The 23,468-nt window shown below is 59.4% G+C and overlaps 1 protein-coding gene across 10 annotated transcripts in view; it reads right to left on the reverse strand.

The window, feature by feature from the left end:
- Positions 1 to 9,897: 9,897 nt before the first annotated feature.
- PRR5 (proline rich 5) overlaps positions 9,898 to 23,468 on the reverse strand; it is a 51,926-nt gene continuing 38,355 nt past the window's right edge. For 9 of the 10 annotated variants that reach the window (XM_032345970.1, XM_032345971.1, XM_032345969.1 and 6 more), the window contains 4 exons: positions 18,847 to 18,938; positions 18,212 to 18,415; positions 14,785 to 14,920; positions 9,898 to 13,284 (listed from right to left, as the gene is read on the reverse strand). In XM_032345970.1, the coding sequence (XP_032201861.1) occupies positions 12,809 to 13,284; positions 14,785 to 14,920; positions 18,212 to 18,415; positions 18,847 to 18,938 (908 nt within the window). In that variant the 3' untranslated portion in view covers positions 9,898 to 12,808. The remainder of the gene's footprint in view (positions 13,285 to 14,784; positions 14,921 to 18,211; positions 18,416 to 18,846; positions 18,939 to 23,468) is intronic. The other variant, XM_032345972.1, reaches the window with a different exon arrangement.

Consider the following 23,468-nt stretch of genomic DNA (forward strand, 5'->3'; position numbering starts at 1 on the left):
AGTTTGAACCCCCTTTTCGCCTACACTCCCTCTGATCTCATCCAGCGCCCTGCTTTTGATATGGTCTATACCCGGATGATCCCTAACTTCTATCTCCTGTCCAGAGTCCTGCCTCTAACCGCCCACCTGACATCTCCATGGGGGGAGGGGGGGTGGCCTGAGCAGACAGCGCCCAGCTCCTCTCCACGGCTTCTTGTCTCATTCTCCAGGGGCGCTGTCCAAACCCTTAGGGGTCATCCTTGGCTCCTCTCCAGCTCTCAGGTCCCATACGTGGTCCCTCAGCAAGCCCAGATGGCTTTTACTTCTAAATCGGTGCCCACACTTTTCTCCCCTATGCTGGCCCAAAGAGATCAAGCCCCACCCACTCCTCTCAGGTGGCTCCTGCAACAGCCTCCTCCCACGGGGCCCTCCCTGCTCTGCCCTGGCCTCTTTGGCCTCAACACAGCAGCCATAGGATCCTTCCCTTGCCCCAGATCCAGTGCTCCCCTTCCTGCTCTCCCCACTTCCCTTCTGGGGGGAGGAGAGGCGGGGAGGGACAAGCAGCTCCATAATCCCAGGCTGCTTTGCATGGAAGGTTGCACCAGGTGCTGGTGTCCCAGGTGCGCTGGGCTCTGTAGTGCCCAGGAGCCTCCAACAGCAGCCAAGATAATCAACCAGGCATACTGACCTCTCCCCACCTCCAGCAGGATATGTGAGCGCAGATGTCAGTCGGCACAATATTACTCCTCTTAACCAGTGATGCTTACGAGGTTCTTGAAGTAACTGGGCCTAAGCTCAGTCAACACAGGTCTTCATCAAGCCACAGCGAGCAGTTCAGGCCAGTCCAGCTGGAATAGTTGGTGGAAAAGAAGTCCTACCTTTTCCTTTTCTCTCCCCCAACCTAGATGAGGTACATCAGTGCACTAGACACACTGGGCCATCCTGTGACCACAAAGAGATATGGGCAAAGAGATCTGAACAGAGATGGCAAGGAGCTGGGTCCTTGGTGACAGTGATGAGCCCCTTGATCAAACCTGTCCTGAAGCCTGTCAGAACCTCTGGACATTCTGGTTTGATGCTCCAATAAATTCTCTCATTGTTGAAGCTAGTTTAGAGTTTTCTGATTCTTACAACCCAAAGCATCCTCTGATTTATTTAACCAAATTGCAGAATTTCTCTCCTGACAATTCTAGCAGGAAAAAAAACAAAAAAGAAAGAAAAAAAAAGGAAAGAAAGAAAAACAAACCCAGGGAAGACCGCCGATCGGCTGAGTCTAAGACACACAACCATTCCAGGAATGGGAAAGGAGTTAGACCAAGACCTTAACCTCCCCAAAGTCAAGACAGTCAGCTTCACGCCAGTTTTGCTAATGATAACCATAAAGGAAATGAATATGGCTTAGTGTAGACAGGACCAGTGCCCAGCTCTAAACGCTGGCTGTTCCCATTGCATGGCAGGCGGTTTGCTCACTGCCTGCCCCAATCAATGTGGATGAAAGAATGACTCCAGTTTCCTGCTTGCGTTGAAAGAGGATTCCCACGGCCTCCATGCTGACCTCTGTGTGGACCTTCCCACTAAGTTCTTTCCAGCGCATCTCTTAACTCCCACAAAAGACCGTACAGGCAAAGCGTCCCCCGATGGGAACCAAAACTACCCCCTCAAGCAACAGGGCCCACCCTGAGCCAGCAATTCCCCTGGGTGACTGAGCCCGTGACAATGACCGGCCTGACCTGTACCGCCCACTTGCACCTTCCCACCGGTCTTTGTCCCACCTTTTCCCTCCGTAAACCCACACATCTTTCCAGCTCTTTGGGGGCAGTGTTTGAGATGTCAGGGCGCTGTCTTCCCGGCATCAGCCTCGCTGACATAAACTCCTTTCCTGTGTCACTGCCGATCTTCGATCTTCTCCGGGCCTCAGGATCTAGTCGGCAGTGAGTGACAGCACCCGGTCTGTTTGTGTCCCCGGACTCAGTCGCTCTTGCTCCGGTATGCCCAGGGACATCATTACCCAAGTAGCTGCCTTTTCATGTGCAAAGAATTTGTAGCCTCCACACCAGCCAGCCTGTTCAACTAACATAGTGCACCTGCAAATTGTGATTACATCCCCTCCTTGTTGCCAGAGGGCTCCAGGTAGCGAGGAAGGGACTGCGGGGCTAACTTCTCACACAAGTGCATGTTTGAGCCTCTGGACGGAGCAGGAATGGGCCATTTCAACACCAAGTACTTGCTCTCAAAACATGACAATGACATCAATTTGTTTATTTTTTTAAAATTTTATTTATTTATTTAACAGAGCGAGACACAGTGAGAGAGGGAACACAAGCAGGGAGAGTGGGAGAGGGAGAAGCAGGCTTCCTAATGCGGGGCTCGATCCCAGGCCCCCAGGATCATGACCTGAGCCAAAGGCAGATGCCAAGCGACTGAGCCACCCAGGCGCCCCAAGGATTTGATTCATATTAGCGACTCACACACGGGATCAGGTTGTTCTAGTGCTTGGTGCCACGTTTCTCTTTTCCTTTTTGGGAGGCAAACGTCTTTTTTTTTTTTTTTTTTTTTTTTTCAGTATAAATGCTAGATCGGTCCCCCATGAAAGAGGGACAATTTGTAGGTTTTCTGTTTTAAAAAGCAACTTAGGGCAGAAGTCAGAGAAAACATCCTCCAGCTGGTGTGCGGCTGGCCCATAATTCCATGGTATCAAGACGTGGAGGGGAATGCCACCCTCGCATTTGTGTTTGTGTAAACCTCATACAAATTCCTCAAGTATAGCTTAGTGATAATAAAATATGCACAATAAAGCAATAATACAGAATGATGAGAGGGGAAACAATGCAGGTGTATTCCACCATTCATGGGAAAAGGAAAGAGAAACAGAAAGGAACGGCAAAACCCGGGCAGGTCCCGTTTGGTTCTTTTTTCTGTTTTTTCCCCAAGTGCGTCTAATCAGCAAGGCACCAGTTACTCATTTCCTTTTGTTGCTATAACAATAACTCCATGCATTTCGAATGCCTTGCAATAGAAGACAAAGAATAATAATGCGAAACGAAGGAATTACATCTGAATGGCATTATTCCCGGCTTTATTAAATTTGCTCTTACAAATGTTTATGAAGTCGGAGATTTGGCTCTCCCCCAAGCAGCAAATTCCACATTAATAAGCACTGGGGGTTGGAGAGCTTGAAGGAAGGAGGAAATAAAGATCCTTTGGTCCAACGTCTTAGGCTTCACATTTGTTTTCTCGCAAATTAACTCTCCCTGCCAGCTGCTGGAGCCAAGACTTGCTTTGCTTTGAACCTTATTAAAACCTCGAAACCAGAATTTCCCTGCTGAATGTGGGCGCGGCGGCTGGACGGAGCCTAAAGGGGTCTAGATCATCTAGATCGCGTCCCACTCCTCTAGTTCAAGGCCGGGCCCCTGAGACCCATCGAGGCCAGGAGGCTTCCCTGCAGCGGTCAGGACCCTCCACCCACCCTCCTAGCCTGCGCCCGCACGCGTTTTAGAGCAAATGTGTCTGGTTGTTAGTCCTCACTGCAAACTGCGATTACCCTTGTGGACCCTCCATGAGGTTCACCATGTTTTCTGGGATCCTTTGGTCCTAATTGTTGAAATCCTCTTGATTTGCAACTGAGCAGGCCATGCTCTTGATGCCCTATTTGACATCAGAGTGGGACACTGGTTGTGCCTTCTGGCCCCGTGCACCTTTCACACGCCCCTGCTGCACTGGGATGCTCACTCTTCCTAATCTTTCTGCCCAAGGTGGCCAGACAACAGGTTTACCTGGCCTCCTTTGCAACCAAGGCCCAGACAACAACTTAGGCTCCACCATTGTGATATACGTGCTTAGGGAGGAACCAGTCCGGGAATATGTTACAGTGGAAAGGGCAGGAGGGCGACGTGCAGTGTTGGGGGTGGGGGAGGCTGCAGTGGCTATAAGTACTTGGAACATATTGCTATCAGGCCTGGTGGCAGCGGTGGGTTCAGTCCAGGGCCACTGGAACATCCCTGTGCAGTGGGGGCATCTCTGTGCGGTGGGGGTGTCCCTGGGCAGGGACTGCAGTAGCGGCTATTTTCCCATCAAGTTTGTCCTTTGGGGTGAGTTGAGGCACTGTTCCTGGAAGGGAGCACTACCTCAGTGTTGGCTCCCACCTACTGACAACTCTGGGATCTCCCAAAATCCTTTAACGAACTCCTCTGTAATCAGCCAAAATCTGCTTCGGCTGCTTGCAGAGGAGAACCCTGCCCGATTCCACAGCCTCCTGTCTTACGTTCCTCTTCCCGCGCCAAACACAGGCTGACATCAATCCCCATAGTGAAAACAGAAATGTCAGCATGAGAAATTCTTCTTGTGATGATGTGGATGATACTTTACATTTTTATAGCTTTTTACAGCCTATTAAAGCAGTTCTGAGCTCTAAACAAACACATCAGTCAATGAGGAGAAGCGTTCTTGGGGTAAGACCGTCCATTTATGATTAAGCCATTATCACTTGCAGGTCAAAACCCATTAAGTGCTTGCCTGCCCCATACTGTCTTATGCGAGGAGCTGCTGAATCAGGGACGCTGGTGTCTAGGAGCTTGCATTCTTATATTCGCGCTCCCCATGTGTCCACGGTGCATGGACAAGCCGAGAACCATCACCAAGCTCACAGGATTTTATATTTGGAAAAACCCTTGCTGCAGATACCAGACACTGAGGACGGAGGACTTGCCCAACATCACACAGCAAGGTAGTGACCAATTCGGGATGAGAACCCTGGGGCCCGGCTCTACCCAGGAAGGCACGCAACACGTGTAAACACATAAACCCGCCTACCCCACTCAGCCTTCTCTCCCCGTTCACCCACCGCTTTCCTCTAGCGTATCTGGGAAAGCAGAGCGTATCAGCCAGCTCAAGCCGGGCCACGCAACAGTAATAAACATCCGCCCATCTCAGGGGCTCACAGAGACTCAGGTCTATCTCCCACTCACACCTTGTCTGCCAGACCCCACCTCACAGAGCAGCCCCCTCTGGAATCCTGCCCATCACCAGGCAGAGGGCAGGTGAGATCCCGAGAGTCTCCACCTGGCAACTGCAAAGGGCCCCGTGTCCCTTCTGCATAGAGCTCATTGGCCGGGGCCGGTCACGTGGCCCCACCTGCCGCCAGGAGACCAGGAAGTGTGGGCCTTCGGTGTGCGCGGGAGGTGGATGCGGAAGGGCGTCCTGATGTTAGGGGCTTGTCTGGCTGATGGTCCCCTGAATCCCCGAGGTCCTGCTGGACTCTCCTGGAGCTCGGGGACCGAGTCCCTCACTGCAATAACGCCCCAACCCCCACTCAGGCCTCAGCCAAGGGGCCAGTGCAGGGCGCTCCACACTCCCCGAGGGAGATGCTGCAGGGAGGGAAGATCTTTCCCTACTTCCTGCACCCTCCTGCCTCCCTTCCTCCTTCCTAGCCCTAAGGGTGGAGCACATTCACACGGCGTGGTGTGAGCGGGCAGAACGCTTCATCTCGCAAAGCTGAAACTCTGCCCCCATTAGACCCTAACCCCCCAATCTCCTCCCCACGCCCCTGGTGACCCCCTATCTACTTTCTGTCTCTATGAGTTTGACCACTCTAGGGACTTCACATAACATGGAATCCTGCAGGCTTTGTCCTTCCGTGACGGGTGTATTTCACCGAGCTTAAGGTCCTCAAGGTTCGTCCATGGCGTGGCAGGCGTCGGGATCTGCCTCCGTGGTGGTCTCCCTACTCCGTGCTGCGGAAGGAGCGCGTTTGGTCCACCTGCTCGTCGGTCGATGGGCGGCCTGGGTGGCTCCCACCTTCAGGCGACTGTGAATTATGCTGCTATGAACATGCAAACACTATTTCAAGTACCACTTTCAGCCGTTCTGGGTTGATACCTAGCAGTCTTTTAAATTATAGGACAAATATTACTTTCACGGTCGAAAGGGAGATCACAAACGAGTCAAATCTTCGGAGGCACGTGCCGGGTGCCCAGGCTTTCTCCCGTTCCCAGCGTTTTCCTCTCCTTCGCTGGGGGCGTGCTCCGCTTCGGACAGCTCCGCCACCGCGAGGGAACCCCTCCTCCCCCTCCCTCCAGAACACAGGACTCCTCCCACCTGTGATTCCTAAATGCAGGAGGTGGTCCTTCCACACACTGACACACAGAGAGCAGAGCGGGCACTTCGGAGGACGCTTGCACTCCAAGGCCATCCCCACGGAGGTCTCCTGCTCGTGGGTGTCTGTTGTGGGACACACACACACCCCAAAGTAAATGTTACCTCTCAGAAGGGGTGCAGGCAGGCGAAGACACTAGGAAGGCTCCAATGACAACATCCCCCTCACCCGCCGTTTTCCTAAATGTCATAGGGTGGGCAGGGCTCCCAAGCCTGGGCTGAGTTTGTGGCCCCGTGGTAACCCTCCTCTGACTTCTGGGATGGGCCCGGGGGGTCTTGCTGCCCGAGAAATGGACCCATCACCTCACCAGGGTGCTGTGGATGGCTCTGTGTCCCCTGAAAACTTGTACGTTGGAACCAGAACCACGAGAATGACTGTTTGGAGATGGGTCCCCAAGGACGTAACTAAGGTTAAATGGGGTCATGGGGTGGGTCCTGACCCTATAGGATGAGTGTCCTGAAGGAGAGACATGAGGAGCTCTCTGTCCACCAGCTGAGGACACAGTGAGAAGGTGACTGTCTACAAGCCAGGAAGACAGTCCTTACAAGAACCTGAGGGTGTGGCCCCCGGATCTCAGGCTTCCAAGCTCCGGAGCTGTGGGAAATGAATGCCTGATGCTTACGGCCCCCAGCCTGTGGTATCTGTACATAGGGGGACCTGACTAAGACACAGAGCCCCAGCAAAATGCAGGCAGGTGCCTCGAGCGACCATTTACCTGCCCCTCTGTTAGGGTGGCATTGGGCGAAGGGTTCTCTGGGGCGGTGGGAGAGCGCCAGGGGATATCTGTGACCCTCCTTTGCAAGAACCACCCCCTCCCTGCAGCGGGGAGGGAGGCCTCCCGGAAGCATGTGAGTGTGTGCATGCGTGCAATGTGTGTGTGCGAGTGTGGCCGTCAGCACGCCCACGCATGCATGCGAGTGTGTCTGTGAGTCCGTGTGTGTGTGTGTGTGTGTGTCTGAGAGATAAGACAGAACAGCCCAGACCTGGGCAAAGGCACTGATAGCAAGGTGGGGACACGCCGAGGGCGCTCCTGCTGCGAGGCTCTGGATCCAGAGTCTGGGGCTGGGGGTGGGCAGGGCACGTGCAGCCTGGGGAGGCCACAGAGACACAGAGAGAAGGAGAGGAGTTTCAGCAGCAGGGGTGAGTGGGTGAGTGGCCCTGCCCGCTTCAAGCGTTCCCTTCTCCCTGAGGCTGCAGTGGCAGCTGGCGGAGAGGCGGGGCTGGGGGGGCTCCTGTTCCAGTAGGACACCTGAGGCAGCACCCAGCCCCCCACCAAGAGGTAGAGGCCAGGGGAACCCAGACGGACTCCTTAAATACGATATCGCGGGCCTCCCACGGTCTCAGGATGGCTGGTTCCAGGCACATGGAAGTTGATTCTGGAACTCCTGTGGGGGGAGGGGGAGACCGTTGGCTGTTGTGAGTGTGTGTGCCCGCGGGACTTGTATCCTCGGGAGCACAGGTCCTCCGTGTGACGGGGCAGCGATGAAATCTAGTCACTCCGAGAGGGGCGTTTTCCCCAGTCCCTCCTCTGCAGGACGAGGACCATGGTGTGGGGGTCTCACATCCACTGTCCCGGCTGCCAGGACAGCACGGGGAGGCAGCCATCGATGGGGACAGCTCAGCCAGCTGAGCATCGCCGCCTGCCCAAGATTTGAATAGACTGAGGGGCAGACACTCCCGCGGGCTTGAACTTGAAACCCCAAAGGGTGTGCCCTGCCCCTCCATGTCCCTGCCTGGCCGGCCCAGACTGAGCTCCAGGAAGGCCAGAGGTGCCTGCCCGTTTTCCTGTAAAGTTTGGGGGCCGTGTCGGTCATGCACGCGGGCGTGCCCCCCGCCACGGGGACCCCGTGTGTTTGCGGCGTGCTTCACCCTAAAACAAACCCATGCAGAAGTGCCAGTGCCATTTTGGATGGAAATCTGGGACGACATGAAGACAACAAGGGGCAGTGTGGAGAGAGGCTAAAAATATTGTAGGATTTCCGTCTACCTTTTCCAAGAGAAGAACCAAGGCTCCCTCTGGCCTGGCCTTTTTTCCGAGAGGCTCCTCTGCCATTCAGCTCACCCAGCAGACACCTGCTGGACGGGCACCCTCTGAGCCAGGCCCCGGTGGGGGAGGGGGAAAGGTGCAGGTCCCCAGCCACAGGTCCCACATCCGCATCCCAGACGCTCGGCCTGGCGGCCACCAGAGCTCTGCAGCAGGACGGAGCCGAACTCACACTTCTTGGAGCCTCTGCCTTGTCCCTTGTGAAGGAGGATGGGTGGGGCCGCCGGGGACGGGGACGGGGACGGGGACGGGGACGGGGGCGGACGCCCGCCCAGAGCAAGAGGGGGAAGTTCCCGGGGCCCAGGAGAGCCGTCCCGCAGGTGACTTTGTCCACGTCCAGTTCTCCTGCTTCTGAAAGTAGGTGGGTCCTGGCGGCTGATAGGGCCTTTGTTGAGAAGGGTCAGGCTCCGTACGGAAGTCTGGGGCTAGGGGACCCCGCGGAACTTTTTTGCCTGAAAGGAGGGAGATGCTGAGAGGCCAGGGCCAAGACGGTCTCGTGCCGTCAGCAGGACAGAGACAGAGACAGGCAGGGACAGAGACAAACATACGCGTACACACACACACACATGCAGAATTGTCTCTGCATAGATGCGCATGAGCTGGAGGGGAACCTGAAGTCTTACAGGAATGCAGGGGTGTATGCAGGGTGGTGAAGGTGCACGCTCTCCCGCAGGCCCCCCGCCCCCGGGGGAGATCCGTGAAAGTGCCCCTGTCCGGAATGCTCTGGTGCACCAGGGTTGTTCAGGGAGAATGCGACGCAGGAACCAGTCCTGCTTTGAGGCCGCTGCTCCTGTCCCGTGTCCTCCTCCAGGAGGGACCCTCATTTTACCTTCCCCCCTGCTGGGTTCCAGGGCTGCAAGTGAGGCTGGCAGCAGGGCCATGGAGCACCCTATGTCTTTGGCCAGATCAGCACGAGCCTGCCTTCCCAGGGCTCACGGTGTTGTGGGAATGTCACGGGCCAAGGTTTCCCCACAGGGACACCGGCAACATCTTGTACGCAGGCAGATGGGTCCAGGCTCAGCGAAAGCAGAGAATGGGGGTTGGAGGTGGGGGTAGGAGGCCTCAGGGAGGTGAAGGTGTGTGCACGTGGGTACGTGTGTGCACATGTGCACTTGCATGCATGGGTGTGCAGACACGGGGATTGTACGTCCACAGAGGACGGTGTCGAGTGTGGGGAGCCAGCAACCAGGGGTGGCCCAGGGAGGGCCGTCCACCCCAGCCTGCAAAGCGGGACACTTTCGCCCAGGGCACCGGGCAGCCGCAGAGGGCTCCAGGAGGGCCATGGGGTGGCAGCCCCTCTGTCCACCCCATGCTGACGCGGCTGGCCGGAGGCGCAGCTGTGGGGAGAGGCAGTCCAGAAGGGCCCTTCCTCAGACTCCCAGAGCTGCCGGCGGATAAAACTCGGGGACCCAGCACTTGGGGACAGACACTGGCAGCTTGGCCAGCTGCCCTCTTGTGGGGGAACACCACCAACCAAGCCCAGCCCCGCCACGAGCAGCCCTCAAGGTTTGTCCCCAGCAGAGAGCACACTGGCTCACGTCACACCCAGGGGGTGCTGAGACCCAGAAATATCGTCTCGACTCCTGACTCCTCTGATGTCCAGGTGAGCACGGGCCCGTGTGAGATCCGGCGGCCGACCCACCTGTAGAGACACGCGAGGCCGCCGTCCACACGCATTAAAGATGGGCTGGGCGTTGTGGTTTCAGCAGAGTTGGTTTCCTTCGTGATCTTAGGTATTTTATTGTAAAAACACTATTCTAAGAGAGCGTCCCTGGGCTTCCCAGGTGCCCGAAGGAGTCACACAGACCACGTCAAGACCCCCGAGATGGAGGGTGGGACCCCCGCTCTGTCGCACGGGCAGGGGTTCCCCAGATGAACTCTTAAAGACAATTTTTCGGTTTCCCCCAGATCGTCCCCCTCCGTGGCCCTCTGTGGCCCCTGCGGCCTTGTCACCGCCCTCTTCATCCGCGGAGGTTGCCGGGCAGAGCGGGCGTCCCATTCCCCATAAACGCGACGCTCCAGGGCCTGCTTCTGGGTGGGTTTTTGCCTGAAGCACTAAGGGCTTGGACTGTGGAGCAGGACTTCTCTCTTCAGGCTTTCGGAGCCCCCGCGTCAGCTGGGCGAGGGTCACAGCAGAGTCCCATCGGCAGGTGTGGGCGGGCCGGAGACCCCGGCCCTGGAGGCTTGCCGGAGGACCTACGACAGACAAAGATGGGAACAGTGAGCCTCGTGGGAAACCCTCCACTGGAGAAGGCTCCCTGGTGGCGCGTGGACAGTGAACCGTTAACCAATGAGGTCACGCATTCGACAGGCTCGACCTGTGGCTGGGGACTCAGCGGGGACAGGACAGGAGGCCTCTTCGTGGGGGGGGACAGACTAGTCCTGGACTCCTGTGTCAGATAGGGTCTCCCCAGAATTCGTGCAGCCCAAGCCCCCCGGGCCCCTCTTGGGCCCAGCTCTCTCCCAGGCCATGGGGTTGCGGATGTCCGAATGGCTTTCCCCACAACAGGAACGCCGGCAGAAAGTTCTGGCCCCATAACCTGTTTCCACCCCCTGAAAATTCAGTGACAAGTCCTGTGGAAGGAACGCGTGGAGAGGTTGGAGACGGGAGGGGGGTGGGGGGCGTGGAAGGATGGCAGGTCACGGGGGCAGAGCGAGCCACAGGTCTACACCGGCCACAGCCAGCTCGGGGCTTGGCCTGAGCTCCTGGTGGCCAACGTGAGACCTGAGCAGGGCTGGGACCTTCATCATAAGGAAGTTTGGTTCTTGGAGGGGACACCAGTAGCCAGAATCCGAGGTTCTGCGGGTTCAGGGGGACCTTTATCCTAACTGGTGTGATCTGTTCTTGATTTTTCACACGTAATTTACCAATGTATAACAGGATGTTTTGATGCAGATCTCCATTAACGCTTTTTGAACAAGGCTGCGTGTGACACAGACCTGCTCCCAGCCCAGACGATGAGCTGCTCCTTTAATGGGGGGGGGGGGTGCTGGACAGCCGCAGCAGAAGCAGCCCCTGGGATTCTTCAGGACCCAGGCTCAGCCCCCGCCCTCCCCCCTCCGCCCTCCGCGGGGCTCCAGCCTCCCCATCGCTGGTGAGGCCCCACTGGCTGGCGCATGGGGCCTCCCTCCGCCCAGGGCAGGATTTGGCAGACCTCAGGGGGCCCCACAAAGGCCACTGGTGTCCCCAGGGACCCGAGAATCTCAGATCTCCTGGTCCTTCACACCAGGAGGTGGAGACATCACAGAGGGCTCAACACCCCGGTGAGGGCAGAGCCCGGACAGGTCCCTGCCATTTCTGCCCTTCGCCTGACCCTTTTGCCTTGAGGGGACCCCACTGATAATGGTCCCCCGCAACGTTAGCTGGGTCCAGGCTTATCCGGGTTCCGTGAAGGATCTGGGAGCCAAGGAAGGCCGTTCAGGGATCTCAGCCCCATCAACCAGCCCAGCCAAATGGCCATTCTCCTGGGTTCTCAGACCAGGGACAGGCTTGTGGCCCAATTCCCAGCCCCAGTGCCCCCAGAGGCTGGGGCCAGTCACTCTTACTCTCCCAGCTGAGCCCCACCTGGGGGGCTCCCCCGCCCACTGCCGGAGCATTTTCCGAGGCCGAGCAGCCACGGAGCTTGTGAAGTGAGTACTTCCCCGTCCTCACACACAAGACTGCGCTCCCGGTGGCCCTGCAGCCCCAACGCACGTGTGCATCCCAAAATGAGCCCCAGTAGACAGGAGAGGCCCATGCAGGCAGGGGATCCCTCTGGCCGGTCCCCGGGGACTGGGGACCCCTGTGATTTGGCGTTGGGCGAGGCATCAACCTTCCCTCCCTGACCACCTGACTCACAGAACTCCCCAGCCCCCCTTCCATTAGGCCTGCTCCCCAGGCTGCTCTACTGCTGGCCACGCTGATCGCTGACCCTCTGAGCGTGTCCCTTCCCCACCGTGGTCCCGGCTGCTCCCGGCTTCCCAACTCTTCCTTCTGGGGCCTCTGGGCCCCAGTGTCAGGAGAGGACCAGGAAATTGGACCCTAGGAGCCCGCCCTCCCTGGGAGTGGGGAGGGGAGGCCCCACCGAGGCGAGGGGACATCGGAGGGTGAGCACCAGGGAAGAAGGACATCTGGGGCCTGGCGTCAGAGACACGAGCTCGGGATTGGGGCAGACACGTTTATTCCATCCTCTTCCTGCCCGTGGCTGCCCCGAGTGAGGACAGCCTGTGTGAGCGTCTGGGACAGGAGCCCACAGGACATGCTGTGGCCTCAGGTGAGTGGGAAGGGGGAAGGCGGGTCTGCTACCGACCCCCCTTGCTCTGGGAATCATTCCGGAAGCCTGGCTGGGCCACAGTGTTGTCTCCGTGGGTGTGGACGCCGGCGGGCTGGGGCAGGTTGGGGGTGGTGGCCAGGTCTGCTCCGTGCACACACGGCAGACCGGTGCGCCTGGTGACCCACGTGAGGCCACTGGAGCGGCCAACACGTGCCCCGAACGGAGCAGGGCCGGGGGCTCGGGGGGTGAAGCTTTCTCCAACGAAGACTCCGGAACGGCACAGTGGCTGGGACCCACAGCCGACTGGCCGGGACAGAGTAAAAAAATTCTTGCACACACGTACCCCCCAGGCACACAGGGGTCAGCAGAAACACGAGGCCCTCACACGATGCTCCGCTGACCCCCGGCCCCCTCAAACTCCGATGCGCCCGGGCCCCGGCCCCGGCCAAAGTCAATGAAGATCCCTTCTGAATCCGAGTCCACGGACTCCAAGATCTGGTCCACCAGGTTCTCTGGACTGGAGGAGGGTGGGGAGGGGTGGGCCGCGCCTGGGCCAGGCTCGGGGGGCTGGGCAGGGGGGTACAGTCTGCTGGGGCAGGGCCCCGACTGGGGGCCGACAGAGGATCTCAAGGCCCCAGGGGGGGCCTGGCCAGGTGTGTCGGAGAAGCCCTGGGGCTCCGGGCAGGACGTCATCTCCGAGACGGAGTGTCTGCGGATGCCGGGGCCGCCGGCGGCTGCTCCTTCGGCCTCGTGCTCGGCCACGGGGTTCAGCAGCGGGGTGTTGTAGCTCTTGGAGCGCACCACTGGATTCTTGGCCAGCACATCCCCTGAGCGGGAGCGGCGCAGGAAGTGCTTCTCTGCAGACAGACAGACAGAAAAGGTGTCAGGCACAGGGTTGGGGGGGGGCGGGGGCCAGGGTGGGAAGTGGTCACTTGGCAAACCTAGGCACCTGCGTATTCTAGGCCCTTCCTGGGGCCAGAGTCTAGCCAGCACCTCCTGTGCGCTTAGCTCCGCAAGAAAGGGCAGCCACGGGGAAAAACCTGAACGGTGCAGATCCTTGGCCCAGCCCCACGCACCCCTACAAGGAAGGGGAGCCGGCTCTAACACTGTGTTTGTCCCTATGTGGCTTCTTCCTTCCTTCCTCAGTCCCAGCCTCAGCCTGGAGGTAGGCAGGGGGGGTGGGTGTGTGGAGGTGCAGGGCTGGGTTCAAATGCACACATGCCTCAGTTTCCCCACCTGTTGAAAGTTAAACAACCTGTAGCACTTCCTGGAGTCCCAGTGTGTGGTGGGGAGGGAACAAACCACAGGTCAGGTAGTGGTTAAGTGCCAGGATGGGGGTGAGGAGGATGAGAAAGGGACTTCTCACATGAATTCGGGGCTGGGGTTTTATTCGGACTGTGGTGGGCACTCTGGGGTGCAGGAGAGGATGGCCACGGGGGGGCTGGACTGGGTGGGGGGCCAGATCTCAGGCTCCCACTCAGGGCCCTGCAGTTCCAAAGACTGACCACCATGTGGCAGGGCTGAGCACAGTGAGTGGCTCAGGGACCTGCCCAGGGGCAGGAGAGAGGTTCTGTCCAGTTCTCCTAACCCTAACCCTAACCCTGGGGGTGGGCTTTATGTCAGCAGGCAGGTGGGCGCCCCCCAGCGGCCCCTGTGCCTCTCTCCCCAGGCTTGGCTCCTCCTCCCTCGGCTCACCTGTCACTTCCAGTCTTGCCTTTCCCAGCACGGCCCTTGCATCACCTGTGTACAGGTCCCCCCGGAGACTGGTCAGGGGACTGTGTACTCATTGGCCTGCGTCCGTGACCGTGAGAGCCCATATGGGTGGGGCCTGGCCTCTGCGTCTTCCCCATGGCCAAGAACAGGGGCAGGCACAGAGTAGGTGCTCAGTGTACACAGGGGAACGAACCAACGGACTGTCTGTTAAAGGAGCAACATGGCAGGCCTCCAGACAGGCCAGACAGCCCCAGGACGCCCACTCCTACAATTCCCCCGAACAAGCTCGGTTTCTTGGGCTCCAGGCCTTTGCACATGCTGTGTCCTCTGCTGGCCAGCTCTTGCCTTTCAGGATTGAACACAGATGGGCCCTCACTGGGAACACGGAGCTCCGTGGGGCTCTCAGGGGAGTCATCTCATTACCATGTATGGTGTCAGCCCGACAAGTCCCCTTCAGTTCTTGTAGGAGGGACCCCGGGCCCTGCGTGTCCAGGCCTGGCACATAGCTGCCGCATGGCCGGAAAGCAAATCCCCAGCGGGACCTGGCTGTGGCCATCTCCTCACTGGGAGGCCTGGACCCTGAGCAGAGGTGGATAGGGCCAGAGGTTACCCCGCTTCCCGCCCCAGGCCCAGACAAACCCTACCCAGGATGCAGGAATGTGTGAACGGGCCCTCGCTGGAGTAGAGGCCGTAGGTGCCCAGGTAGGGCGACACCACCTTCTGGATCAGTGTCTCTAGGCGCAAGTAGTCCTTGGTCACGCCCCGGGACTCATGCACTCCCTGTGAGAGAGGGAGGGAGACGGGTGGTCACGAGACAGCCAGCATGCTCCCTGCCGCCCCGGCCCAGCCAGGAAAAGCTTGCCCCCCCAGGGCTACACTGATGCCCTTGCCAGGCCCTGCCCACCTCCTCCTCCTTGACCCGCCTTGTCCAGAGCCCTGAAGGGATCTCTATCTCCTCCGGTTCCATCAGAGCCAAAGCTGGAAGAAGGCAGCCGCCCTAGGACAGACTCGGTCTTGCTGACGGGGCAGGCAAGCTCTGGGCCCCCCGCACCCCAGCAGACGGCCGGCACACAGTAGGCCCACAGTGGGCGCTCACTGAACAAAGGACAGCTGAGGGACCGGGGAAGACAGCCCGGCTCGGGGGCTGCCGGAGGCTCATGGCACGAGATGCCCAAAGTAGCAGCTGGGGACAGCCTGAGCCCTCCTGCCCCAATACCACCCATGAGAAACCCACTTCAGCCGGGAAGACACACATGGACCATAAGCAAAGAGTTGAGGGCCGTGCAGGCGGCTCAGGCAGTCAAGGGGCCGACTCCTGGCTTTCACTCAGGTCATGATCTCAGGGTTGTTGGATCAATCCCTGTCTGGGGCTCTGTGCTGGGCATAGGGCCTGCTTAGGATTCTCTCATTCTGTCCCTCCCTCCAATGAATGAATGAATGAATGAATGAATTATAAATAAAAGCAAAGGGTTGAGAGAGCCATGCCATGCAGACGTCGGGAGCAGCTAGGTTAATTCCAGACAGGGTGGACGTCAGACCGAGGAAAGTCGTCAGGGGTCAAGCAGGTCACTATGCAACTGTACAGAGGGCAGTTCTCGGGGAGGATGGAATGACCCCTAGTGTGCCTGCACCTGACAACAGAGCTGCAGACCGCATGGGGCAGAGCTGCTAGAACCGAGGAAGAGACTGTTCATCCGCTTGCGAAGACAGACCAGCAGGCAGAAACTCAGGAAGGACACGGCACTCAACACTCCAATCACTGTCAGATCGCTGCCCCCCGCCCCTCCCCGGATGCAGAAACACACGTCCCACAGCTCCTGCGGTTCACCTGTCAAGTCAGACCACATTCTGGGCTATAAAACGCGCCTTTGCAAATTTAAAAGGATGTAAGTACAGCGCCGGCTCTCAGAGCACAGCGGCATGAAGCCAGGGAGTCAGGAGCGGGGAGAGAGCCGGGAGAGCCCCAGGTATGCGGGGATCAAACAACTCACTCACTTCTAAGTAAGCCACGGATCCGACAGGAGATCTTTTTTTTTTTTTTTTTTAAGATTTTATTTATTTGCCAGAAAGAGCACAAGCGGGGGAGCAGCAAGGAGAGGGAGAAGCAGGCTCCCCGCTGAGCAAGGAGCCCGATGCGGGGCTCGATCCCAGGCTCCTGAGATCATGACCTGAGCCGAAGCCAGATGCTTCACGGACTGAGCTACTCAGCCATCCCCCAAAGAGGAAATCTTAGCAAGTATCTTAAAATGTTTTGAATGAAATGAAAATGAAAACAGATCCGCACTGATGGGACGCACTGGAAGCAATGCTTGGAGGGAAACTGTAGCATCAAACGGAAACATTAGTGAAGGGAAAACCTAAAGTCAGTAAGTGTCTACCCCAGACCAGAAAAAGAAGAGCGAACAAAGTCCAAAGAGAGCACAAGAGAAATAATCAGAGAGACCTCACTGAGACTGAAGCAGGAAATCCTCAGGGAAAACCAAGGCAACCAAAAGCCGGCTCCTCAAAAAGACCGGGAACATCACTAGGCCCCCCGCCGGGCTGACTACTAGAGAGCACACGAACTCCCACAGTCAGAACGAAGAGGAGCCATCACTACAGACCCCAAGCCCCTGGGAACTGCCTCCGCCCCCACGGACAGCAGCACGGACCAGCACGATGCTTCTGTGCATCCGGGCATTCCGTGAACTTCGTGTTGTTTCACTCGCCAGCCTTGTACAGGACGTCTGTCTCTGCTCCCCACTGGACACTGAGAATGGCGGCCCCAGGTCTGCATTACCTGTGAGCACTCAGAGGCTGAGCTGCTCCCCTGGCTTCCCCAGGAGAACGGTCACTCTGCTGGGGAAGCACAGGGCACACGGTAGGCCCTCGACACATGCTAACCAGCAGCTCTGACTTCAGATCCATCTGGGACTCGAAAACAGTGGGGACAAGCTCAGTCAAAGTGCCGGCCAGGTCGGGAGTGGGGCAACAGCGATGGGGCAGGAGGGCAAGTCCTAGGGGTGACGGGACCAAGCGGAGGAAGCTGCATGAGGCAGAGAGGCCACCAGGGGGCAGCACCGCCCCAGTCTAGCCACCAGCCTGGGGTGGGACCTCCTTGGCTCCAAATCCCTGTCCAGCCACCGCAGGCTCCCAGAAGCACCACAAAAGGCTTTACATCTGATTACTCCCCACTGTCCTTGAACCTGTCCTGCAGGCAGGAAGTCACACAGGCGAGGAAAGAGGCTGAGAGGCACAAAGTCCTTAGAGGGCCCCGGCTTCAACCCAGCCAGGTTCCCCTAAAATCCTTCCAAATCCCAACAGCAGGACATGTGGTTGCCAGAACGACCACCAGCTCCTGCCCTGTGCAGTCCCTCGACCCTGAGACCTCCACATTCATCAGCACTTTCCTTGCTCTGCCATCTTCACTGGCTGCCCTGGACCCTAGGACCAACCTCGCAGACTAATTTAGGTCACCCATGTGCACGAGGCAATGAAGAACAAGGAACAGGACTTCAGAGCCGTCAGATGTGGGTGAGGCCAGGCCTTGTTAGCTCTGGGCAAACGAGGACTCTATTTCCCACCTGTAAAATGGGGTGGATGACAGTGCCTACCTCTGTCCTTTTACAGTGGGACAAGCTGGCAAACTACAGGGTCCTGCGCTTGGGATGCAGGAGTTTGCAAAAGGCCCTGTTTGTGGTCCATCAGACCCTCTGCTGTTTTGGGCAGGCCACTGATCCCTAGCTGCTGCGAGCAAGGCTGCCAACAGCGTGTGGCCGCCCCCTTCCTAAAGCTGCTCTGGCGGGTGAAAGACACCGGCACCAGGAATGACTGGAACCGTTGTGGGGAGGCGGCCAACAGCCCCAATAGCTGGCTGGTACAGGGTGTGAAGGCACAGTCCCTGCCCACTGGGGACACCTCTGGGCCCATCCACACTCCTGGGCTCCCCATGGGATGAGGCTGACGTCTGCCTTCTCTTGAACTCCCATCTCCCCCCAACACCTTCTGGGCTCCTCCTGCTTCCCTATCTCCTTACAAGTTTCTCCTAACAGTCTCTCCCCATTGACGAGTCCTGTGGACCCAGACCCTTGCCTCAGGCTCTGCGTCTGGAAGGCCCGGCCTCATGCCCAGTGGCCTCCTTGTGGCACCACGCACCTGCAGCACCAGCAGCATCTGCACGATGGCGGGGGGCACCCGGGCATGGGTGCGGGCCAGCGCATCCTCCAGCTTCACGCTCAGGGTGATGGCGTTCCGGAAGTGCAGCAGGGCGAGCTGGCGCACGGACGGTTCCTTGCCCTGCGGACACAGAAGGCCGTGCCCCACCCCGCTGCCATCGCCAGAAACTGCTGCTTCCCTGTCTGCCGATCCGGGGCCAGATCCCAGGGCTACGGACCTACATATCCTTGGGCCCCCTTCTACCCCACCCTCCTCCCTGGATGGCCCTGTCCCGAAGAGAGGCCCCAGCCAGCTTCCCCAGGCAAGGAAAGGGTCACTGTCACATACCAAGCCCCTACTGTATGCTGGGAAAGGCCTACTATGTGCTGCCCAGGACTTTATAGGGCCTGTGGGGGGGGGGGGACACTGTCCTTCGTTCCAAATTGTAGGAGGGAAAGCAGGTGAGGGGTCCAGGAACGTGGCCATCCCCGGGTTGGGGACAGCATGCTGGAAGGCTGGGATGGGTGGTCGCCTGGGCCCCGGGGCATCCCACGGCTGCAGGGGCCATTCACCTGCACTGGGTAGAAGATGGCCTGCAGTGTGGGCAGCACGTCACTGAAGAAGAAGTCCCACGTCTCTGCCAGCGAGTCCAGCAGTTTCTGTCCTGTGGGCACAGGGAGCTGTCACTGCTCAGCCCTCCCAGGCTGGAGTCCTCTCTCCCATCCGCATGGGAGCTGAGGGCCAGGCTCTGGGCCCTGGAGGCGCCCTCCCCGCCCCCCAGGTTGACAGCACACAGCCCTTAGCAACTCTGTGGCCGGGGATCCACGACGTAGTTACCCCGTGCCTCAGTTTCTCCCATTAATAAAACAGGACAGTGAAAGGGCCAACCTCCCAGGGCTGTGGGGATGAAATGAGCAGAACCAAGGCCCAGGGCAGAGAAAGAGCTGGTAAGTCCTGGCTGGTTCCCATTCCTTCATCCCACCCCAGTCCTGCACAGGAACGCCCCCTGCCCCCGCTGGCAGCTGCCACACATAGCCCTGTCTCCTCCCAATTCCCACTGTGTTCCCCCAGCAGGCGGGCAATCTGTCCACCCATGCAGATGTTTGCAGAGCACCTATACTGGGCACTGGGGACCCACCAGAGCCTCCCAGATCCCCAGACCCATCACAGGACAGCGAAGCAAGACTCTGAATGGCAACTAGGAGCGTAATCATCTACCCATTGAAGGGGCGACCTCAGTGGGCAGACCAAGAGACGGAGCCTCTGAGAGGTTCAGGTCCTTCTCCTCCAGGCCGCTGGTCCCTGCCAGCCCGGGCTGCCTGAGCTGGGGTCAGAGGAACCAGGGAGATCACATCCAAGAACAGTGCATCCCAGGTCGGGAAGGGAACCAGAGAAAGTGGAGAGGAGCCGGCAGGGAGGGCTTCCCGGAGGAGGTGCTAAGCTGATTTAGGAGGCTGGATTTGCCGGGTTGATGGACATCCTCAGTGTGGGAACCACACAAGTAGATGTGTGGAAAGCAGGCATTCGGTCAGGCTCTGGGTGTTTCTGCCAGCCCCAGGAAGGAGCCTGCCTTCCTCAGGGTGGGCAGTCTCTGAGGGATAAGGACAGATGAGGTGTCCCTGAGCTGGGACTGGACTGCTGCAGGACATGCAAAGCTCTGAGTGCTCAGCCCTCCTGCCTGGAACGAACAGAAAGCTTGGCCTGCCAGGTCCGGGCTAAGCGCGTCCCAGGACACGTCGCCAAGGTCCCTGCAGCTCGGTGGGACCTCCAGTGGATGGCTGGAGAAAAACGGGGTGTGCTGGGGTCTCTGGGTGAGAAGGGCGAAGTGCCACATGCTGGCTGGCCTCCCAGACCACGCCGCTCGTGCGGGACCGCCTCGAGGTTTCCATGGGAACCAGCGAGCCGAACAAAGGCCTTCCCCTCTTCTCCGTACTTCCTTTGGACTCCGAACCCCACACTTTCACTGCCCGTAGAGGCCTCAACTCTGTGTAGGTGCGGGGGCTCTGGGAGGGAAGCCTGGTGGGGGCGGCCCCGGGAAGCCCGTCCAGCCCCGTGGGCAGCGAGGGTGGCCTCTGTGCATGGCCGATCTGTGGGCACTGGGGCTCTCCGCCCGGCGGCCAGCTCCCAGCCCTCCCCAGGGGCCCACACCTAGCTCTGTGGAACCCAGGATGGGTGGGTGCTGCCGCCCGCAGGCCTCTGTCTATACAAAGGTCCCTTTAGGTCCCCGCCATCCCCGGTGAGAAGAAAGACGGCTCAGTTTTCTGGGCCGGCCGTGGGGTGGCTCTGGGCCCGGGCCAGGCCGGCGTCCACAGGCCGCTCTCCAGCCCACGGGGCGGAAATGCTGTGGAAAGCAGATGTTGTAAAACACAGCTTCGAGGGCCCGTCAGAGCTTCAGGCAACCAAGAGGCCAGGAAGCACGGGCTCGCCCATGGGCCAAGTTCTCTGCTGGGGCCTGTGGTCTAGGGCTGGCGACAAAGGCGGGGTGGGGGGCTGTCGGGGGTGACAGCGTCAGGCTGCCCGGAGCTGGAGTCCTGCTCTGCTTCGCCGTGGGACCCTGGGGAGTCCGGCAACCAGGCCTCCATGTGACGCTCCGTAAGATGGGTGTGAACGTCCTCGCGTGCACTGGGCGGAGGCTGCTTCGCAGCAAATGCTCACTCAGTGGTGGCCATGGCTGTGGCCACCGGTGCACCCGTGCGGGCCGCCCTGTCTGTGCTGAAATTTGGCAGAACCAAGCTTCTCCCCCGGTGTGTGGGTCCTCTGCCCTCCTCTGTTCTGTCCGAGCGCTGAGGGCCCGGGAGACTGGAGCATACCAGGCTAATCCTGGCTCAGGTCTCAGCCCCGCGATGACCACAGGGCCATGGAAAAGGCCACAGCAGGGGCTCCGAGGAGGCCAGCTGGCCAGGAGGTCGGCCCAATGGAGTCAGGCCCGCCAGCCAGTGTGTGAAGGCCACTGGGGAGTCAGGCCGGATGGCCAGTAATGGGCTGGGATACCTGCCGGCCAAGAGAGGGCCGAGCCCAGGGCCTGGAGCCTGCAGGAGGCCCTGGGTTCCTCCCTGGAGTCATCGGGCATCTGGCCGCTGAGGAGCCGTCCTGGGCGGCAGCCCGACCCCACTCCTGTAAGCCCGGCTGGGAGACCATGGAAGCACAGCCGTAGGCGCGGTCTGGGAGAGAGGCTCCACGGCAAGGCTGTTCCTCCTGGCCTCTCGTTTCCAGGAATTGCTGTGCTTGGGAGTTGATGTCTCAAGGCTGGCGGCAGGTGGGCGAGGCCACCCCCGGCCCCCAGCAGAGGCACAGGTGAGGACATGGCTGGCCACAGGGAGCGATCTCAAGTAAAGAGCTGCTCTGGGAGCCAAACGGGGCAGAAGGTGGACAGGGCAGGCTCCAAAGGCCGCCCGTCGGGGAGTGGCGTCAGCGACTGTCCCCTGGTATAGACCGAGGGGGGCAGAACGGCTTCCCGACAGACTACATTCTGAGGCCTGACTCAAGGGCCACTGCTTCCATGGAGCCCTCCCTGACTGCTAAGACGGAGTGAACCCTTCCTTCCCCACGGCTTTCCTTCACCGCCATGCATCACACGGAGCTGTCACCGTCTGGTCCGCGTCCGTGTACCCGACTGGACTGTTAATCCCTGGTGGACAGAGCCGTCTCCCCCATCTCCAGGCCCCCAGAAGCTAGCTGCGGCCTGACCTGTACTGAGCCCGTGGGTGGAGTCCATCCAGCCCCACAGTGCTAAGATGGGGAGACCAAGGCTGAGGTCTGTGGCTGGATGGGAAATGGAGGCCGGGACCCATGGCCCCTAGACTGGGGCTCTGTGCGTGTCCCTGCGGCCTGGGGCGGCTCGATGGGGTGGGCACACCCCAGAGGGTGGCCTGGTGACACGGCCGCTGCAGGCAGGGCCTGACTAAGCTGCACAAAGCTTCTCTTCTCTGAAGCTCCCAGCTCCCCTGGGCCGGAGCCGGTGGGAGGCAGAGGCACTGCTGGAATGTGCCGAGTAAGGAGGGGGCGTGGGAGGGCACCTCCACCAGGTGCCAGATCCTTAGCGCCTCGACTGCTGACTCACTTGCTGCCTCCTCCAGGAAGCCAGCCTGGACCCCGGCGGTCTGCCTCTCCCTCCGCTGGACTGTGGTCCTGGCGGTCCTTCCCACGCTCCCGCCTCAGCATTGCCCCCGACAGAAGCAGGACGTGCAGAGAGAGTGGGGGACACGCGGCTCTGGGCTCACCCAATGCACACTAGGCCACTAGCCTCAGTGTCCTCCTCTGGGAAATGGGATTATACTCCTTTCTAGGATCAGAGTAAGGACTGAAGAAGGAATCAAAGTGGCAGTGGAACCAGGTTGCCGCACAGAGCTGCATGGCCTGGGTGCCTCAGTTTCCCCGTATGTGCAGTGGCTGCAGTGGTATCTCCCGAGCAGGGCTGCTGGGAAAGCCAGTGAGTTAGTAGTTGGAAAAAACGCAGGACGGTCTCGCAGAGAGTAGGCAAGTGCTCAGTGCCTGGTGCATAGTAGGTGCTCAGCGAATGTTCCTGGAGCCTGAACTCAGCCCCGGGCCTGGCACAAAACAGGCCTCAGCAAAGGCACTGTGGTCTGAGCTGGGTCCTCTCATAATGTGATCGTTCTCTTTGCCAATTCACTCCTACGAGGACACACCACTTTGGTCGCTGCCCCCTGACCTAGGGACATGGGTGCTGGAGGGTGCTGGGGGGAGGGAGGTGGAACCCGCCGGGACCCTGCCCTACCTGCTGAGGCCTGAGCCCGGCAGAGGTGCGCTGGAGATCAGGGGCCTCCAGAAGGGCCAAGGGCATGTGCGCTGGGGTCAGACTGGCCTGGGCTTGGATGCACCCCGCTCTCTACTCAGTGCGGCTGCAGATATACTGCCCCCAGCTAGGAAACGGGCACAGGGACCCAAAGGTCTCGTGGCTGGGTATGAGCATGGAAAGAGAAAACTCATCTAGAAGGTCCAGCCCCAAGCTCAGGCCCCAACCTCTGACGGGACAGCGGCTCCCAGCCCGGTGACAGTCCCCGCCTCCCACCTCCTCCTTCGGGAACATCAGGGCAACCTCGGCCCTATGCTAGCTGCCCGGTCCTCTAAGATCCTGTCAGGGGATCTCCCAGGCTCCGGGAACGGGGTTCACTGGCACCAGAGGCCCCGGGGGCAGGCTTTTCCCTGATTTCTCAGCCCTCTTGGGCTCCAGCAA

This window comes from Mustela erminea, chromosome 6, assembly GCF_009829155.1.
Source record: "Mustela erminea isolate mMusErm1 chromosome 6, mMusErm1.Pri, whole genome shotgun sequence".
NCBI classification, from domain to species: domain Eukaryota; kingdom Metazoa; phylum Chordata; class Mammalia; order Carnivora; family Mustelidae; genus Mustela; species Mustela erminea.